Genomic DNA, 17,962 nt, shown 5'->3' with positions numbered 1-17,962 from the left:
ACTAGAAGAACTTGGCTTTGTAACCTTGGTTGGCAGGGGTGGTAAATGGGAAGGCTGTGTTTCTGCAAGATTTGCCAAGAATTTCTGTCATGCAAGCAGGCAAAGCAGGAGACTGAGGTGAAGACACCATTGTCACCCCGGCCCTGCCATTTCCTATCTGTGTGACTTTGGGGAAGAGCTTTGCCCTCTCTCCTTCTTCAAGTGAATGATGAGGTGCTGGACTTATTGATGCTGAGCCCCCTACTAGCTCTAAAAGCTCCGAGCCCCAGTGGGGACCCCATAGTTGTGAGCACCCAAAAGCTCCTTTCCTTGCTTCCATCTATGCTGACTGAGGCTCTCTTTGATCCCTCCTCCATGATGCACAAGAGGCCGTGTGTGTGTGTGTGTCCTTTAACCTTTTGTCTTCTTGAAGTCTCTCTGGGGACTATGAGTCTCCACTTCCCACTCCCTCTAAGATGTCCTTCCTGGAAGCCCTTCCTAAGGAGTCTTCTTTGATAGGGAGAAAACCAGCAGTTTTGGCATTGGACATGGGTGGCGAGGATAAAGCCTAGATCCACCACAGAGCAATCTGTGATGCTTTTCTGATTGCTACCATCTAAAAGAGATGTGCTAAGTCTCCAGGGCCAGTTGCACTATACCAGAAGATAGCATCTGGTGGCCCAGGTCTGACAGCAGAAGGAGCTGGAAGGTAGCCAGGGAGAGGAGCTGTTCAGGGCTCTGCTTCACGGTTTGCGGGGAACACTTTTTGAACATCTATCTCCGTTTCAGTCATGTGAGGGTGGATGTCCATGTTCAGACCCACATCCTTGCACAGCTTGAACAAGGTCCGGATGTTGTTCTTGGACAACCTCAGGTATCTGCAGGAGAAAGCCAAAGAGGTCAGTGAAGGTGAAATCACAATAACTCATTTTTTCCTCTGTGGCACTGGGGATTGAACTCAGGGCCTTTGGATTGATTTACCTCAGCAGCCCTTTTTAGTTTTTATTTTGAGATAGGATCTCACTAAATCACTAAGTCACCAAGGCTGGGCTTGAACATGTGATCTTTCTGCTTTTGCCTTGCAGAGTGCTGGTACTACAGGTTTTGCCGCCATGTCTGACTACTTTTATGTTGACTAGAGTATCCCTGCTGTTAGTGCTTGCTTAGTGCTTAAGCTGCAGTTAGCATGGGACCTTTATAGCCTGGCTCTAGACAAGTTCTGCAGACATTTATGGAGTCTGTATAAGCCAGAGGCCACCCGTAGGGTGAGATTTTACATTGGTATAGCTCTTTTGAAAATCAATTTGCCAAGAATGACTCCTGGCCCCCTTTCAAAGAAAGGGGACTCATTATCTCTGACTCAGAAAACCCACTCATGATCTCAATGTACCTCAAGAAGTCCACAGGAAGAAAAGTTGTGGAATAAAGGGTTCTCATTTGGGGATGGTCAACAACAGGAAAAGGGAATATTCCATCAACAGAGGAACAGTTAAGCAAAGAATGATCCATCCAATTTTGAGATCTTCTAATTAGAATGCCTTAAATCGGAAGGAAGGAAGAAAATGTCACATGGCTGTCACATTAAGCCACATGGGGAAAAAACTAGGATGCAAGTCATCTGTGGGATGTCATTGTCATGGACATGGAATCTGAGGGATGTGAGGGACCAGGGAAATACAGAGCTGTGGAAAGAATGGCCAAGCTGTTTGGAGAACAGAAGTAGATATATTTTGAATAATTTTAAAATAATTGAAAAGTTGGGCCATTAATTTAAAACATTTCCAAAGCCCATAATTCTGATGTTGATGGAAGGATGAGTTGATCTCATTTGTACTGTGTGATGCAGACAGTATCTCTGCCATTGTATCTGCTGTTGCAGCCAGAGCTCCTTACTCCACCCTCAGCCTTGACCTTGATCCCGGTTTTAATCATGAGCTGTAAGGAAAACTCTCTACTTAGGCCACCTGCTGGTTGGTTACTTTGCTGCAGCTGATGGGGGACATTAATGCTGCATATTGACGGAAGCTGCTTTTTTGCCCCTTGGTAATGGCCTTTTATCTTTTATCCTTTGAAACCTTCCCAGAACTTACTCCTGTTATGGCTAGCTTAAGCTCCCACACCAATCCCCATCTTGGACTACCTCTTCTTTGACATCCCCAGCACCATCCGCCTCCTTTCGCAGCCTGGCCTGGGAGGCTCCCACACGTTTGGACACATGGACACTCATTAAGTCCTATTCTGGACTATTCTATCCTTTCCAAAGATGGCATCTCTTTAAATATTCTTCTTCTACCTTGGAGGGCAGGAGCCCTATCCGAATCCCTTTTCCCCTACCATGGAGCCCGAGGAGGATGTCTATTGGCCAGAGTTAGTTAGAACCACTTGCTAATCTGAAAGCCAAGCCAGTCATTGCCTGCAAGGATAATCGGCAGGGAACTCTGCCTGTTCATCCTTCAGCCGTCCAGCTACTCTACTCAGCTCTTAATCAGTTGGTGAGCAGAGCAGACCTTTGCAATGGGGCTGTTTGGCTTTCAGACATTTAAGGCCATCTTAACCCACAGATGAGTTTATTGCTATCAACTCTACAAAGATGACTACATTATTTGGTTGTCTTATTTCTCCCTCTGCTAAAGCTTTTGAACTTTGTCATTTGCATCTTTACAGTAAAGAATCACACTGGGCTAGTGAGAGGGATCCTTGGATTTTTGTTTAGGGGGAACTAAGATGTGTGGTGTTGCTGAAAACCATTGAGTCCGAATAAGTAAGTCACCAAACAAGAGAAGAGACCCTTGGGAAGACAGTATATACCCAACAGTTTTACGCTTTGTGCACACCCCCCATGGGAGTCTAAAACCCCAAATGTACAGCAGAGAGTCACTGGAGATAGTGACTACTATCACCCGAAATTCAACATTGGCATAAAGGATCTTATGGGAATTTCTTGTTAAAACAAGACCACACCCAGCTCATCCTTTCCTGTTTGATTAATTCCCTTGGTTTCTATTGTGAAACAAATGGAAATATCGGAAGGGCTGTGTCAGTGTCCAGATGGGAAGCAGCATCCAAATGGCAGCACCTGACTTTCATGCCTATGTGGGAGAAGGTCCCGAGGTAGGGGATCCTGCTGGGAAACCCTGTGGCTTTAGCCTGGAGCAGGCCCTGGGGACCCAAGGCCAGAGTTCAGTTATGCTGAGCCTACCCTCCTATATCCCAGGGATAGCAGTGTTCAAAATCTGTTCTTTAAGCCCCCCACCCAGCCCACCCTGCCTGGTGCTCACCGGCAGCTCAGCACTTCCTCTGGCTTCAGCATTTTCACACTTTCTATCTTGGGTTCAGTGCCCTTCTCCATGAGGCTCTTTAACTTGCGTTCAAAAGCGATGTCGGAGGTCCTGGCTGGCCAGTCTTTCATCACGGTCATTCTTCGGCTGCCAAAGGTGCTATCCTGTGCCGAGGGATCCGCATATATGCTTTGGCGACGGAATGTGTTTGGTCGTGTAGTGGACTCTAGAGCCATTGCATCCTTGATGTCTAACTCTGAAATTGAACAGATGTCACCAGGGAGCTAGATCCTGGGAGACGTGAGAGGAAGGGCACATAGAAAGGGAACAAGGCTGAAAGGATGCATGAACTTCAGATTAACACCCAATCTGATATATGAGGGCTTCTAAAGCTTCCTTTGGGGCATTTGTTTGATTCTTGTTTATCTTTTACTCTCCCCTCCCTTTCTCTCCTTCACTCACCACCCCAATATTTTCTTTTCACCTTCTCCAGAGGGAGTTTACCTAAAGGGAATTGCCCACAGGAGGCAGAAGAGTAAAAGAAGAAATCAGAGGAGATAAGCTTGGGGTGTGTGTGTTAAAGGACAAATAGTTTATGAATGAGAAAAACATTGCAGGTGAGAGGAACAGCACACACTATAGCATGAGTACACAAAAGTATCTGTTGATGTGACCCAAATATAAAGTTTATATTGAATAAATTCTTTTGGGTCTAGAGCTTGGAGACCTTAATTTTTTTCCTGCTTAGATTTCCCTAGGTATTTTATAATTTTTTTTTTTTTTTTTTGCCTATGAGAGTGGAATATTTTCTACCCATTCTATTTTGGACTAGTGTGACTAAGGTACAGAAAGTCTACTTAAAAAATACTTGTCATGTACATTTATAACCACAGCAGAGTTTATTAATTTTGAAGTAGAATTTCTTGACTTTTGCAGATAAGCAATCATATTTGAAATAAATGAAAATACTTTTCAATATTTATAAAAATTATAGAGCCTCCTTGACATATTGCATTTGACAGATCATCTAAAACAATACTGATAATATGTTGAAGTCATGACCCATTTTGTTCCTACTTTTACTTAAAACAATTATAGCATTTCTTTGCCTAGAAAGAAATTTGTCACTATTTTTGGTACATGTATTTAAATGATTTCTAGTTTGGAATTTTTATTTGCAATTATTGCTTGATCTTATTTATTCCTTTAAAGTCATATGTTGATATGATTATATAGCTTTTCCTTTATTTGGTTGACATAATAAATTTTGTTGCTAGATATTTGGATATTGAATCATTTCCTCCCTCCTATAATAAATCCACACAGTCATACTGCATTATTCACTGCAGAAATTGGCATATTTGATGTATTTTCATATGTTATGAATGTTTTCTGAATACTTTTAGATCTTTTGGCATCTATATTGTTGTGAAATTGGTCATTTTTGGTATACTATGTTAGGGGTGAGCTATTGTGGCTTGTTAATGCAGAAATGTCTGTATTTTAGATGGTCTACATTAGTTGAAATGACAATAAGTTTATTTGTTGTTTAAAGATTAGATTATAGAATATTTTGCCTTTATACAATAATATAGATGCTGAAAATGTTTAAAAATAACAAATATATTTAATATGTAAATTTATGGCTAGTATTTACGTAACCTTTCTCATACAAAATCTTGCATAGTTTTACTTTTCTTTATAATAAGGTTTGTGGAGACTTCATATTATTTATCACTGGCTTTACCCAAAAAAGTTAGCATTGTATTTACCTTTTTTTTTTTTTTTTTTTTTTTGATGGTGGTGGTACTGGGAATCTACCCAGGACTCCTTGCACTGAGCTATATCCCCTGACCTTTTTATTATTATTATTATTTTTATTTAAGACCAGTCTTACTAAGCTGCCCAGGCAGACCACAAACTTGCTATCCTTTTGCCTCAGATTCCCAAGTGTTGGGTGTAGTTATCCTTTTTTAATTACTTTTTATTTTGATTTTCATTAATCTCAGCCAGTGTTTAATATATTGTCTCTGTTTTTCCTAGCAATATGTTTTAGCTATTAAACTAGTAAAAATGTGTCATGGTTAAGCAACTGTCAACTTGAGTAGGAATGGCCAGCTGATCTGAGTCAGCACAGACGTCAGAACGGTGCAAAGGGAGAACAGGAGGAAGGACTTCATCTGATCTTCCTTGGAAGAGCTTCATTGAGGCTGCTTTTCTTCGAAGGCGCTTTGGCTACCTTCTTTTGGGGGAAGCTTCAGTCTTGTCTTCATCTTGGACGCCGTCTCCTGGCTTCCAGGGCAGAACCCCTAGCCTTCTGGCTCACATCCTTCAGCCTCTCAGCACAGACACTTCCGCTTTTGGCACTGGCCCTTGGGCCTTTCTGGTGCAGATCCTTCAGTCTCCCGTTATGGCTCCTTTGCCCTCCAGATATGGACCTGCATGGGACACTGCCGTGGGCTCCAAGCCCTCAACTGGATTCTTTGGGTCTGCAGCATGTAGACAGACATCTTGCATGCTTCTACACCTGACTCTAGACTAATGCACAGTGGTAGTTCTTTCATTTTTAGAATAAATACATGAACCATTACTTTTAGTTTTTACTGTAAATTATTTTCTGGGCATACATTTTGCCTTTTTCCATGAGTTTGGGTTTGGAACAGGTTTATTTTAATTGATACATGGGTAATTTGGGGTATGTTTCTTAATTTCCATTTTTAAATCAAAGAGTATCCTTTAATTTTATTTCTTTTTACTGGTTTAGGATAATGTAAGTGGCCCCACAGGATTACTTTTCTGAATGTCAATGTTTTCTTTGTGATAAAATATGAAGGCGATTTTTGTAAGTACTCTGTCAATAGAAAAGTTTATATTCTCTATTTTGATGTAAAGTTGTTATTAATTGCATTACTACATCCTTCTATACACTTCCTGTTATCTATTTGATCTATTTTGTTTTGAAGGAGGTATATTAAGAATTCCCAAAATAACTATTTTCAGAAGGTTCTTCTTACATTTATAAATGTCTTTCTTTTATCTATTTAGTTACTATATTTTTGGTGCCTTAGGTTTTGGTTTTGTTTATTCTTGTTAACATTTAAAAATATCTGCTATTTCCCTCATGTTTCTTTCAGCCTCAATTTTACCTCATCTGTTTGCATTTCCTGGTTATTTTGCCCATCCTTTTGTTTTTTTTTTTTTTTTTTTTTGTATCACCAGGTTTTAAGGATGTATTGAGATTGTGATTTTAAGATGTATTATTTACTAATTTGTTGCCTTCACTCTCTTCTAGAGAATTGTCTGCAGGTAAAGGGATATATGGCTGATTAAGTCCCTAAATATTTCTAAATTTGCAAATATCATCTAGTCACCACACTAGTGACATTTTTATAAGCTGGGGACTGGATTATGGGGCACAGCCGTTTAGTCTGTGTCATCTGCATGTACCATACTACTTCTAGGCAGACGCCAGTCTGATTCCTTGTTCTTTTTAATTGTTGTTTTCTTCTGTAAACTTCCAAGACTTCATCCATGAAATTCAAGGATCTTACCAGGATATTCCCAGAGAGAATAAGTCTAGCCCTCCTACAGTAATACAAATAGAGGAACGGTGGACCAGAAAAAATGTGACTTGTCCAAGGTCTCACAGTGAATTAGTGGTTAAATTAGGACACTTTATGTCCAGTGTGGCCCTGACCTGGGATGTGGTCCCTGACACAGTGATAGATTCAGCAGTCCCTGTTTGAATACAGTAGAAATTGGTATATGTTCCAGGACGATCATACTCTTGGTGTCCTTTTCAACAGAAATGGGAGATTTTTTTTAGAGAAAGAGACTTTCCTGATTTCTGATCCTCTTCTCAATCCAGGTGGGCCTTGTTGAGAAGAATAGCAGCATAAAAGGCAGAAATAATCGTTATTAAATAATCGTAGCTAGGCGTCCTCCAAGAGCCTCATGCATTCATAACTGGAGTTTTGGAAGATGATTGGATTATTGGGGCTTTTAGCTGGCTTGCTGTTAGGAGGTGGGGTCTGGTCAGAGGAGGTGGGTCAGGGTGTGACCTGAAAGGCTGCATCGTCCTTCCTGGCTCTTCCCTTGTCCCTCTCTCTGCTTTCTTCTGCCATAAAGAGAGTAGCTTTCCCCCACCCATGCCCTTCACCCATGCTGCCTCTGCCTGGAGCCAGGCAACCAGGACTGAAACTTCTGAAATGTCACTTGAAATAAGTCTCTCTTCCTTTAATTTCAGGTGTCTTTTGTCCTAGTGTCAAGGAAAGTGAATGAGACAACAATTCAAAGGCTTTCTTGGGGAAGGTGCAATATGATCCTACAATGAAGTCATATCCATGCAGCAAAAGAGAAACTTGAAGAGCAGAAGGATTAGGTAATGTGTCCCAGATGCCATATTTAAGGAAGAGCCCAAGTATTGAGCCCAGGTTGTCAGTACCTGTTTTTGGGAGCCAGTCTTGGCCACACTTTTGGAGAAAATTGATCCACATTCCTGGGTTTATGGCTGAACAAGTAAGTTAGATACCTAGTGGGCCATGTTTAGGATTTCAAGGGCTGACTCTGTGTTCATGGAGACAGAGAAAGCTGTGATTCTTAACTCCTGTATTAGAAATGCACACTTGGCTTTGTATCTACAGAATATCCTAGACATAAGTCCCCGGGGAGAAACACCCAAGTATAAATTCCCTACAGTCTAGCTACTCAGAGTTTGCCAAGATTTACTTTGAAAATATGCTCCAATAGTTATCCAGAATCTTTTACTGATCTATATTCTGGGTGACCTTTCTAAAATTCAAATCAACTTGGTAATTTCCTTCTTAAAAAATTTCAGTGACTTGCCAGTGCATTTCAATCAGGTTTATGTTTTAGAAAAGCCAATCTGAAACTTTTGCTTTCAGCTAAGATGGCATAACAGGAACTGGAGCTTTGCCTTCCAACATAAGCAATTTAAAAACTGGCATGTTATAGGGAACTGCAGTTTTCAGACATTGGACAGCAGACAACACAAGCTGGTGATCCTTGAGTGAGCCCTATGACTGTCTCAGCTGGCAGCTAGAAGTGGGAACCACTTCCCCCTGGGTCCCCCTGAACTGAGGAGATAGCGAGCAGATAACTTAGGTAGACTGAGGGAGCTGTAGGAGGATAAAGGGGCAAGACTTCTGTAGTTATGAAAAGGTTCCTCTCAGCTGAGGGTAGTACAATTAGCACACCCAAGAATGAAACTATATAGCAATAAAAATGGCAGACAAAGACATTGGAGTGGCTGTTGAACTATATTATTTTCATTGAGGATGAACATGGTAAGGAGAAACATGGATGATCAGAAGAGACCCAAACTGAAATTTAAGAGATAAAAATGACAATGTCTGAAATGAAAAATACATGGAGTGGAATTAACAGATTAGGTATTGCAGAAGAAATGATGAGTGCAGTTGAAGACAGCAACAGAAACTATAGAAAATGAATCACAAGGAGAAAAGACTAAAAGATAAAAACAGTTTGGAACTTTAACTGTGTAAAACTGGCTTTCTTGAAAGAGGAGTGGAGAATGGAAGACTTAAAAATATAATTCAAGAAAATAATGGCCAAAACTTCCTATATTTGATAAAAACTATAAGCCAAGAATATCAACAAACTTCAAACATAAAAATAAGAATTGTGAAGCAAATGAAAGTAAGGCATATCATTGTTTAATTCAGTAGTCCCAACCCTTTTTGGCACCAGCGGTCAGTTTTGTGGAAGACAGTTTCTCCATAGCCTGGGAGATGGTGATTTGGGGGTGATTCAAAGGAGTACACAGCCTAGATCCTTCATGTGTGAATTCGCAGGAGGCTTTGCATTCCTCTGAGAATGTAAGCTGCTGCTTATCTGATAGTGGGTGTAGCTCAGGCAGTGATGTGAGCCACAGAGAGTGGCTGTGAATACAGACATAGCTTTGCTCACTTGGTTGCCAATCACCTCCTTCTGTGGGGCCTGGTTCCTTACAGGGCATAGGCAGGTCCATGGCCTGGGGGTCTAATTGCTTAAAAAGAAAATCTTAGAAGAAAGCTAAGGAAAAAGTTGCATCCTAAAGAATCGTGGATGAGGACAATGGCCAACTCCCCAGGGAAACAATGTGAAAGAGGACAGAAGAGCTCCTCATTAGAGTATTGAAAAAAGAAAGGCTGTCAATCTAGACCTCCACATTCAGCAAAATTGCCTTTTAGAAGCAGAAGTGAAAAATAATTTTTTGACATACAAAAGCTGTAAAAATGTATCACCAATAAACCCATAAACAAGATATGGTAAGGGAAGTTCTTCAGGGGAAGGAAAATGACTCCAGACAGAAAACTGAATCCACACCAAAGAATGAAGAGCACCTAAAATATGGGTAAACATAAAACTCTCCTTAACATATAATTTAAAAAATATTTGTTTGTTTGTTTCTTTGTTTATTTTTATGGTACTGGGAATTGAACCCTGGGTCTTTGCACTGAGCTACATCCCCACCTGTTTTCAATTTTTGAGACAGGGTCTCACTAAGTTGCCCAGGCTGGGCTTGAACTTGTGATCCTCTTGTCTTAGCCTCCCCAGAGCTGAGACTATAGGTAGTGTATGTACCACCATGCCTGGCTAAAATATGTCTTTTTTAAAGAAAACTTTCATATATCAAGTTGAAAATGTTTTACCCAATGCCATTGCAGTATTTAAAAATTCTGAAGTTGACTACGTATTTATTTCTGCATGTCAGCTTTATATTTTATAAAAATTCAAATTTTTATACTGTTAGTGTACTTTCATTTCATTTGAGGAGCTCCCTTTAGCTTTTTCTATAAGGTAGTTTGGGTAGGGGAGTGGTTCCTCAATTTTTGCTTGTTTGGGGAAGTCTCTCCCTCAGTCTGAAACACAGCTTTAATGGGTATAGTATTGTTCTGTAAAATTTCATTATTAGGAGTGTTTCCCTTCTCCCATCCTAGCATGCAGTATTTCTGCTGAGAAATTTACTGATAGAAGACTCCCTTATATGTATAAATTGCTTTTCTGTTGTTTTCAAAACTCTCTTTGCTCAGACCTTTGACAATTCAGTTATGAATCTCAGTGTAGATGTCTTGTTCCTCATTTGGAGACCTTTGGGCATTCACAATTTGGGCATCGTGAATCTGGATGTTCATATTGTTCCCCAAATTTGAGAAGTTTTCAAGCCACTCTTTTTTGAGGCAGGGTTCTTGCTACATAATCCAGGCTGGCCTCAGACTCATGATCCTCTCACTTTAGCCTCCCAAGGGCTGAGATTATACTCATGTGCCACCACATCTGGCTTCATTATTCCTTTAAGTAATATTCCAGTTCATTTCTCCTTTTCCTTTTTTGAACACTCATAATACATATCTTATTTTGTGTGATGGAGTCTCCTAAGTTCAATAAGCGTTCTTCATTGTTTTTTATCTTTTATTTCTATTTGTTCCCCTACTAGATAATTTAAAATGTGTCTTCAAGTTCAGTGATTCTCACACTTGATCATATCTGCTTGTTAAAGTGCTCCATTGCACTTTTCAGTCAGAGGCTGTCTTCATCTTTTAGATGTTTTTAAGTGGTCGTGTTTCTTTGTTGTACTTATTTTGTTCAAGTATATTTGTTCCAATTTCCTTTACTTGTCTGTTTTCTTTTCATTCAGTGAACTTCTTTAAGAGGAGTTCAAAGTTGCTTTTCAGTCAGTTCATGGATCTTCATTTCTTGAAGGTCAGTTTTCAGTTATTGGAGCTTTATTAGTTTTCTATAGTGGTGGTATAAAAAAGTCACTTTCAATATAAAGGCACAAAAAAGTTAGAAAGGCCAATATGGTAGCTCCAGAGGCTGATAGCTATTGGAGGCTCAGATAATGGCACTGGAAATGGAGAGAAAGAGAAAGAGATTAATGATCTAAAGGAGGTGGAAGATAGGACTTGACAAATGATCATGAAGGTTGAGAGGAAGGAAGAGATAGAACTGAATCTCTGGCTTTCAACTTGTCCCACTTGGGCCACCATATTAGGGTAATGCCATTCTCTAAAATGGAGGATACAATGAGAGGCATGCTGAGTTTGCTAAGCCTATGGTGATTCAAGCAACCTTGAGAGCTGGGCATATAAGCAGCTCCATGCATTTCCTAGGGGCTGCTTTGTCTTGAATTTATCTCCCAGTCCAGATCCTGCCCACTTATTTCAGGTGTTTTTCCAGCCTGCACAAGAGTCCCCTTGCTGTGTGCCCAGGCTCAGCCCTAGATGCCACATCTGGATCCACAAGCAGCTTTCAGACAAACCTCTGAACCCCTGCTGCTGCCGTAAGTGGCCAGTTTGCTGCCTCCAGTGGCCACTGGTGGTATTAGAGCAGGAAGGACAGGGCTTCTGCACTCTCCCACAGGTGAACTTCCCTTGCATGTGAAAGAATAACAAGGGGGCTTCCTGGGATCAAACAGTTTGCAAGTCGGTGTGTCCTGCTTCGTCCTTATGCAGTGGGATGAAAATCATTATGCAGCGAACTGTTACGTGTTACTTTTAGGGACATAACTGATTTTGTTTAGGAAAATAATCTTGGTGCCCCACTTTGGGAATGAGGCAAAGGAAACAAAGATCTCCCCAAGTAAACAGCCAATGAGAATTCATGGAGTGAGAAATGCAGACGAGGGAGGAGGAGAGGGCAAAGGATGAAGAAGCAAAGAGAAGAGCTGACAGGACTGGGACCAGGATGAGGCAGAATTTAAGGAGGCTCTCACTCTCAGGCTCATGCAAGTACAGTGCCGGTACCTGAGTATGTGTGCTGCCTTTAATTGTGCACCGTAGGTGCAGGTGCCAGGCTTGTCTCACCCTAATCCAATTCTTGAAGTTGAGAATTTCCTGCAGTGAAATGCAGCCAGGAAAATTCTTAGGACAGAAGAAAAAGGACTTCAGAGAATAGGGGAGTCTCATATCCAATTTGTGTGCTCTGTGATGTAATTCTTTCCCTCTGCTGCCCCCAAAACGTGGGTAAAATCTGCTTACCTACAGATGCATCAGGTGAGATGTTTGGAGCAAAATCAAGGAAATAGGGAAGTTCTGTATGTGGGTTATCAGGAATCAGGGAGGAGAGAAAAATCCACTGGAATCTGAATCTAAAGAAACTCAGGAACCTTACAGGACCAGGGCTTTAGAGCCAGGAGGATGTTAGGAGTCCCAGAAAACTTGTCTAAAGTTCGGGGCTTCCCCTAGCGCATGGCCAATCTGGTTTCTGCACAAGGAGTTTTAATAAACTTGGCATTTTGGAATAATTATGGGCTTACAGAGTAGTTGCAAAGAAAATAAAAAGGATTTCTGTGTATCTTTCACTCTGTTTTCCCAAACACTAACATCTTGTATGACCATAATACAGTTGTCAAAACTAAGACATTTACATTGGCACATTATAGAGCTCTTACAGGTTTGATGAGTTTTTCCACCGAGGTACAGTTCTGGGATTCAATCCAGGACCCTGCGCTACATTTAAAACCAATCATATTTAAATTTGACAGACAAGTGGCTACAGTTTGGTTACAATGGCTTTGGTATATTAAATGAAAGCGGGGGGGGGGATACTTCCTTGGGTGCAATGGGGACAATTTTGTGTGGGCAAATTGGCGACTCCTGCTCGGAGATGCCTGCCTGCTTTTCCCTGGAGCTGGTTGGAATCCCTGCTATATCCCTGTTTTACCAACTCTCTCTGTTCCAGGATCCCAAGCACAACTAACACACTTATTTTTCCAACCCCATGGTACAGTAATCTGAAATGTTAGCATTTTACATAGAGATAGTCACTAGTTTCTATTGAGCACCTCTCTTTTGTCAAGCTAGGTGCTTTACATGCATCACCTCACTAAGGCACTGTGGCTAGGTAATGTTATCCAATTTTGTATAAGAGAAAATTGGAGTCCAGAGATGCAGAAACTTGTCCAGGATAATACAACTCTGTGTTCCTCATAGGGCGGTGGAGGCAGGATCAGGAACTTTCCTATCCCTTCCTGGGTGTGAACACTACTCTGTAGGTTTCAGGCCTGCAGGCATTTTATCTCTTCATGGACATTGTCAGAGTATCTGAATTAATTAGAAAATCTGGAACTCATGAGGTCAGTGTTACCAGAATGGCTTGGGAGCAAGGGACACACCATGCTGGCTTCCCGGGAGGAAAATGCAGAGGCTGGGCAGAACTTGCCTCCTGTCCAGGCCAGCCCAGCTTGCCCTGGCATGGTCCCTAAACCTCTTCCTGGGTGTCTGTGTGTGGATGCCTCTGCCCCAAGGATGCTGTGAGCTTTTGGTTCCCCTGAGAGCAGGGTGCCAGGGAGGACGGTTCCTGGCTGTCCCCTCACCTGATCTTCTGGGACCTTCCTTGTCATAGATGCCTGGGAACATGCTCAGGCGCCTTTGCTCCGCTCCAAAAGGCCCTTGGTACAATACGCTGGAGCGTGTAGACTTCCTGGAGCTTTGCCCTATGGCCTTGGAGGAAGCAGGAAAGAAGTCACATTCTGGTTACAGGACCTGGCTCCATCTGTCCCACCCTCGATTGAAAGACTGGGTCCCGAAGAGGGGAGGGAGTAGGGAGTCTGTCTGGTGGCTGAGTGATGCTTCATTTTTATTTCTGTCCAGATGAGGGGCGTGGAGGGGCCCTGAGAATACACAGCCCTTGGAGGGAGTGGGTCTATAACTGCCATTTTCACTGCAGAGGGGAGGCTCCTATGTTCACAGGGCCACGGTGTTTCCAAGTGTTTGTGTGGCATTCGGAGTGGTGCCTGGAAAGTGATGTGGAGGGAGATGCTCACTGACCGTGGAACTGTACCGCAGAACCTGGGAGGCTGTGGGTGCAGGTGGACAGGTGGGAGGTGCTGGGGTATAGCCGATTCATCTTGATGTCAGTGTGGGGCAGGTGTGCATTTCAGAGCTTTCAGTGGGAAACATGGCCAGGCACGGTGCAGGGGAGTGTGGCTCAGGAGGGAGGAGAGTCCTGCGGGGCGGCTGTGGTACCTGCTCCAGGTATTTCATTTTGGCGCTCCCTTCTTGCTGCTTCAAGAGACCTTTGACCTTCTTTGCTTCCTTTACCTTTGCTTTTGGGGGCTCCACCACCATGACCTTTTGCTTCTGCAAAGTAAGGAGGAAGGCAAAGCTTCAAGTGATTCTGTGAGGAGCCTGCTCTCTGTTCGCAGAGAAGAGAAGGCTCCCTGGTGAGTGGGTATCCCATGCCCACACTGCAGTGCCCCATCTCCCTCACTGCCTCTCAGGCCTCTGGGCACACCCTGGTATTTTGTAACTGGCCCCAGAACAACTGCTAGTCCTTAGGTCTTGTCTTGCCCCTTTCTACTTGTAATCCACCAGCAGCTGCCTCTGTCACACTCCAGGTGAGGCCCACTGCCTCCCAAGTGGCCTCCTATCTGTGCCCTCCTTGCCTGGCACCAGTCTCAGCTCTGAGCTTGTCCTGCTTATTGAATCTCCAGGGCTTTGCCCAACCTGACTCCCCTCCCCTCCCCTCCTCTGCCCTCCTCTCCTCCCCTCCCCTCTTCTCCTCCTTTTTTCCCTTATCTTCTCTTCTCCCCTCCTCTCTTCTCTCCATCCCACCTATGCTGTAGGCCCAGAGCGTTACCATCCCTTTTCTTTTCTGGAGGCTCCTGCTGACATGTGGAAGAGCCAAGTGCAGCCTGCTTTGAACTGAATCCCTGGTTTGTGGCCATGCCTAGCCTTACAGCCCCAGGGTGGAGGTGGAGGCAGGTGGATGGTTCATTAGGGACCCCCAGAGTCCAGTGGGTGAAGGGACCATCCAGGAAGCACCCTGCCCAGTCTCTGAGGGTGGGGTGGGGGTGCTAAAGCATCATGAGAAAGATGAAATCCACTGGCTTCCCTGAGCTGTGGCCTGAGGGAGACTGTGACCCAGGCTGCAGGCTCTGTTCACACTGCTTGAGTTGGAAGCTGAGCCACCTATTGCTCCATGGCTGTCTTACCCTGGAAAAATTAGTGCTTTGTTGGTGGTGGGTAAATTTTCCCCTCTGAAGGATGAGGGTAATGGTAGGAGCTCCTGTGTAAGGTTCTTGCAGAAGATGGAAGAGTTGCTGCACACAGCTGGGAGGCCCTCTGTGAGTGATGACCCTAGTGTCAGTGGGTGGAAGGCTTCTGTAAGGCAGTGGTGAGTGGAAGGAAGCTGTCCTGGGATGGCTAAGGGTGGGAGTAGCAAGGCTGCCATCTACAGAGGGCAGTGCTGATTCACTTCCGGGTTTTCTTTGGTTGAATGGGAAAGGTGTGCAAGCTGGGACTGGGGCTAGGTTTTCAGGTCGAGAGGAGAGAGGACAACGCCTTCTCCTCCAGGGGGACCCCCACCCCCACCCCCACACTGTGATCTTCTGTTCCTAGTGGAGATATCTGAGTGGCTCCCACACACATCTCAGTGGGGGAAGCTGGGTGGAGTCAGTAAGGTGAAGCCTTAGACCCCAGGACAATTCAGCAGTTGCTCATTCAGAGGTCTTTGTGGCTGAGACTTGGGACCTTGGGAGTCTTCTTTGCTACCGGTGGGTCGTGGGGGAGCAATCTGAAAGGGGAAAAAGGCTGGATTGCCAGGCCCACCCCAAGGGAAAGAGGAGAGCAGGCCAAAGGGGTCCGGAGCACTGCCTACAAGCCCTAGTCAGGCTTCTTCACTGAAGGGTCCCCTGCCCACCGCTGCTGTCTGAGACCTGCCGGGTAAAACCTTCCACCTCCTTTCTTAGGAGCTTCTTTAGAAAGCCAGTGCTTCTTGAAGGGAAATGATGTGTGAAGGTTTAATTATATTTTTGATACGTAAATTTGTTCCCTCCTTGGGTCTAAAACTGTGTACAATAAAAGCTACATATTTGGTAAGGATGCTAAAACATTAGAATATATTCCTAGTGAAAGAGGATTGGGACATATTAACCATGAGAGTGGATGTAGGTTTTGATTGGTATTGAGCTCGGAGCCCTCACTCTTGCACCCAAATAACAATGGGGAGCGGGAGTCTATCAGTAAGTCGGCAGCCTCTTAGTGGAAACGCATGTTGTGTGGATGATATAACTGGCAGTCTAGACTTTCTGACTGTATGAGAAGTGAAACCCGAGCTCTCCTGAAAGGTGGGGTGCTGAGCTAGACAGCAGAGAAAGTGAAGGTAGTTGTGGGGTGTTGGCCTAACAAAACCCCAGAGCCTGGGAACTGGATAAATCTGGATGTAGGACCTCGCTCTGTGCTGTATTTACTCATCTCAGTTTATTTATTCTTCACCTGAAGGGTGATCATGGCACCTGTTGGAGCCTGGCTGAGGCAGTTGAGGAGGTAACCCATGCGCAGTACTAAGCACTGGCAAGGCTTACAGTTGCTGTGGGATAGGCACTGCCATTAGTATAGCCCTCTTCTATTCTGCTCCAGGACTGGGGAATGCAAGTTCAAGGGCAGGGGATACCCCTTTCCAGGGGCATAGCTGATGAACCTGGGGTGAAGGAACTCTGGGGGAATGAAGACAAACTTGGCTGCTCTAGTTCCTGGAGAAAGGTGGATCAGGTTAGAACTGCCTTTGAGGCAGGGTAGGAAGGAGGAGGTTTTCTAGCAGGAAGGAGTCCCAGTGGTAAAGAATGCCCTTTGATCCTGGAGCCCCCTTAGGAGGAGGTGAGAGGAACCCTGTGGTGAGGGGCGGACCCCATCCTGACAACAACCAGGAGCTACCCCTTAGCCTATCTCAAAGACTGACCAGAGCTAGTGTCCCTCCCAGCTTGACTAACCTCGAGATAGGCTTCTTCCTGACTATGGACCTTGACTGCCCTTTCCTTAGAGAATTTCCTTCAGAAAATTTACACTTGTCGATTTCTTTGCCCATTTTCAATCTCCCAGCCTCTTGTCGCTTTTTCAGTACTAAAATATCTTTCTCGAGGACATGGAGTCATCCCCTTGAAATACAATCCAGAGACTGTGCCCCTTTCAGTCTCTGTGGGGAGGGCAGGACCTCAGTTCTGATAATCACCAGTTAGCAAACACAGATGGCCTAACCACCCTCGAAGGTCCTCTACTAGTTCACCCCAGTGCTAACACTCACTTCTGCCTTTTGTCTCGAGGGGAGCCTGGAGCTCCAGCTCCCCTACTTGCACAGTCTTTCTGGCACAGTACGCACCTGGGCAGGCTGCTTCCTCTTCCCCTTCCTCCTCTCTAGCCACTCCAGCACCCGAGTGAGGTCAGACATCCTCCTCTCATCTGCATTCCTCCACACGGTCTTCCTCTCCGTGGGCATGAGATCCTTTAACTCTTTTGGTTCCTTTGAGCCCTCTGACTTCTCTGACATGCTGGAATCCTGCCTCTGCTTTGGGTGAGTGACTGGCACTCTCTTGCTCCCTGTGCCTGCACTAGCTGGTGTGGGTGACTCAGAAATAGGGGTGTGGCCTCTGGAAAGGATCATAAAAGTCAGGGACCTGGCATATTGGTTTCAGAAGACAGACATCTGGAGGGTGATTGTGAGGTCACCACCAGGCTTGGCAGCTGGTGCCAGGGTCAGAGTGGAGGTGGTGCTACAGGACTATTATGGGAATTTGTGTTGGTGATAATGGACATTAATACTGAGGCAACAGGCTACGTTTACAGGCAAAAGCTTTAATGAGGAAGGGCTATCAGCTTGACCAAAGAGGAGCTGAACGGGGCACACTCTGCTGGAGGCTGGAGAGGATCAGACTGGCCTATTAACACAGAGAAGAGGAAAGCTTT

At 44.1% G+C, this 17,962-nt stretch overlaps 1 protein-coding gene across 1 annotated transcript; it reads right to left on the bottom strand.

The window, feature by feature from the left end:
* Positions 1-567: 567 nt before the first annotated feature.
* Positions 568-17,653, bottom strand: LOC102012466 (chromosome unknown open reading frame, human C16orf78). The gene is made up of 5 exons (XM_005388257.2): positions 17,379-17,653; positions 14,249-14,362; positions 13,597-13,723; positions 3,258-3,513; positions 568-857 (listed from the first exon to the last, which is right to left on the bottom strand). The coding sequence occupies exons 1-5, from the start codon at positions 17,544-17,546 to the stop codon at positions 710-712; spliced, it is 813 nt and encodes a 270-aa protein (XP_005388314.1). The 5' UTR covers positions 17,547-17,653; the 3' UTR covers positions 568-709.
* Between the last annotated feature and the right edge of the window lie 309 nt (positions 17,654-17,962).

Source organism: Chinchilla lanigera, unplaced genomic scaffold, assembly GCF_000276665.1.
Source record: "Chinchilla lanigera isolate Chin_1 unplaced genomic scaffold, ChiLan1.0 scaffold00032, whole genome shotgun sequence".
Taxonomy (NCBI): Eukaryota; Metazoa; Chordata; class Mammalia; order Rodentia; family Chinchillidae; genus Chinchilla; species Chinchilla lanigera.
Note: the sequence above shows the minus strand (reverse complement) of the source record. Positions and strands in the feature narration are given on the sequence as shown.

Coding starts and splice junctions, on each gene's coding strand:
- LOC102012466 (XM_005388257.2), bottom strand. CDS start 17,546: ATGTCAGAGAAGTCAGAGGGCTCAAAGGAACCAAAAGAGTTAAAGGAT. Junction 14,363..17,378: donor AGAGGAAGCAGCCTGCCCAG/GTGCGTACTGTG, acceptor CTTACTTTGCAG/AAGCAAAAGGTCATGGTGGT. Junction 13,724..14,248: donor AAATGAAATACCTGGAGCAG/GTACCACAGCCG, acceptor GCTTCCTCCAAG/GCCATAGGGCAAAGCTCCAG.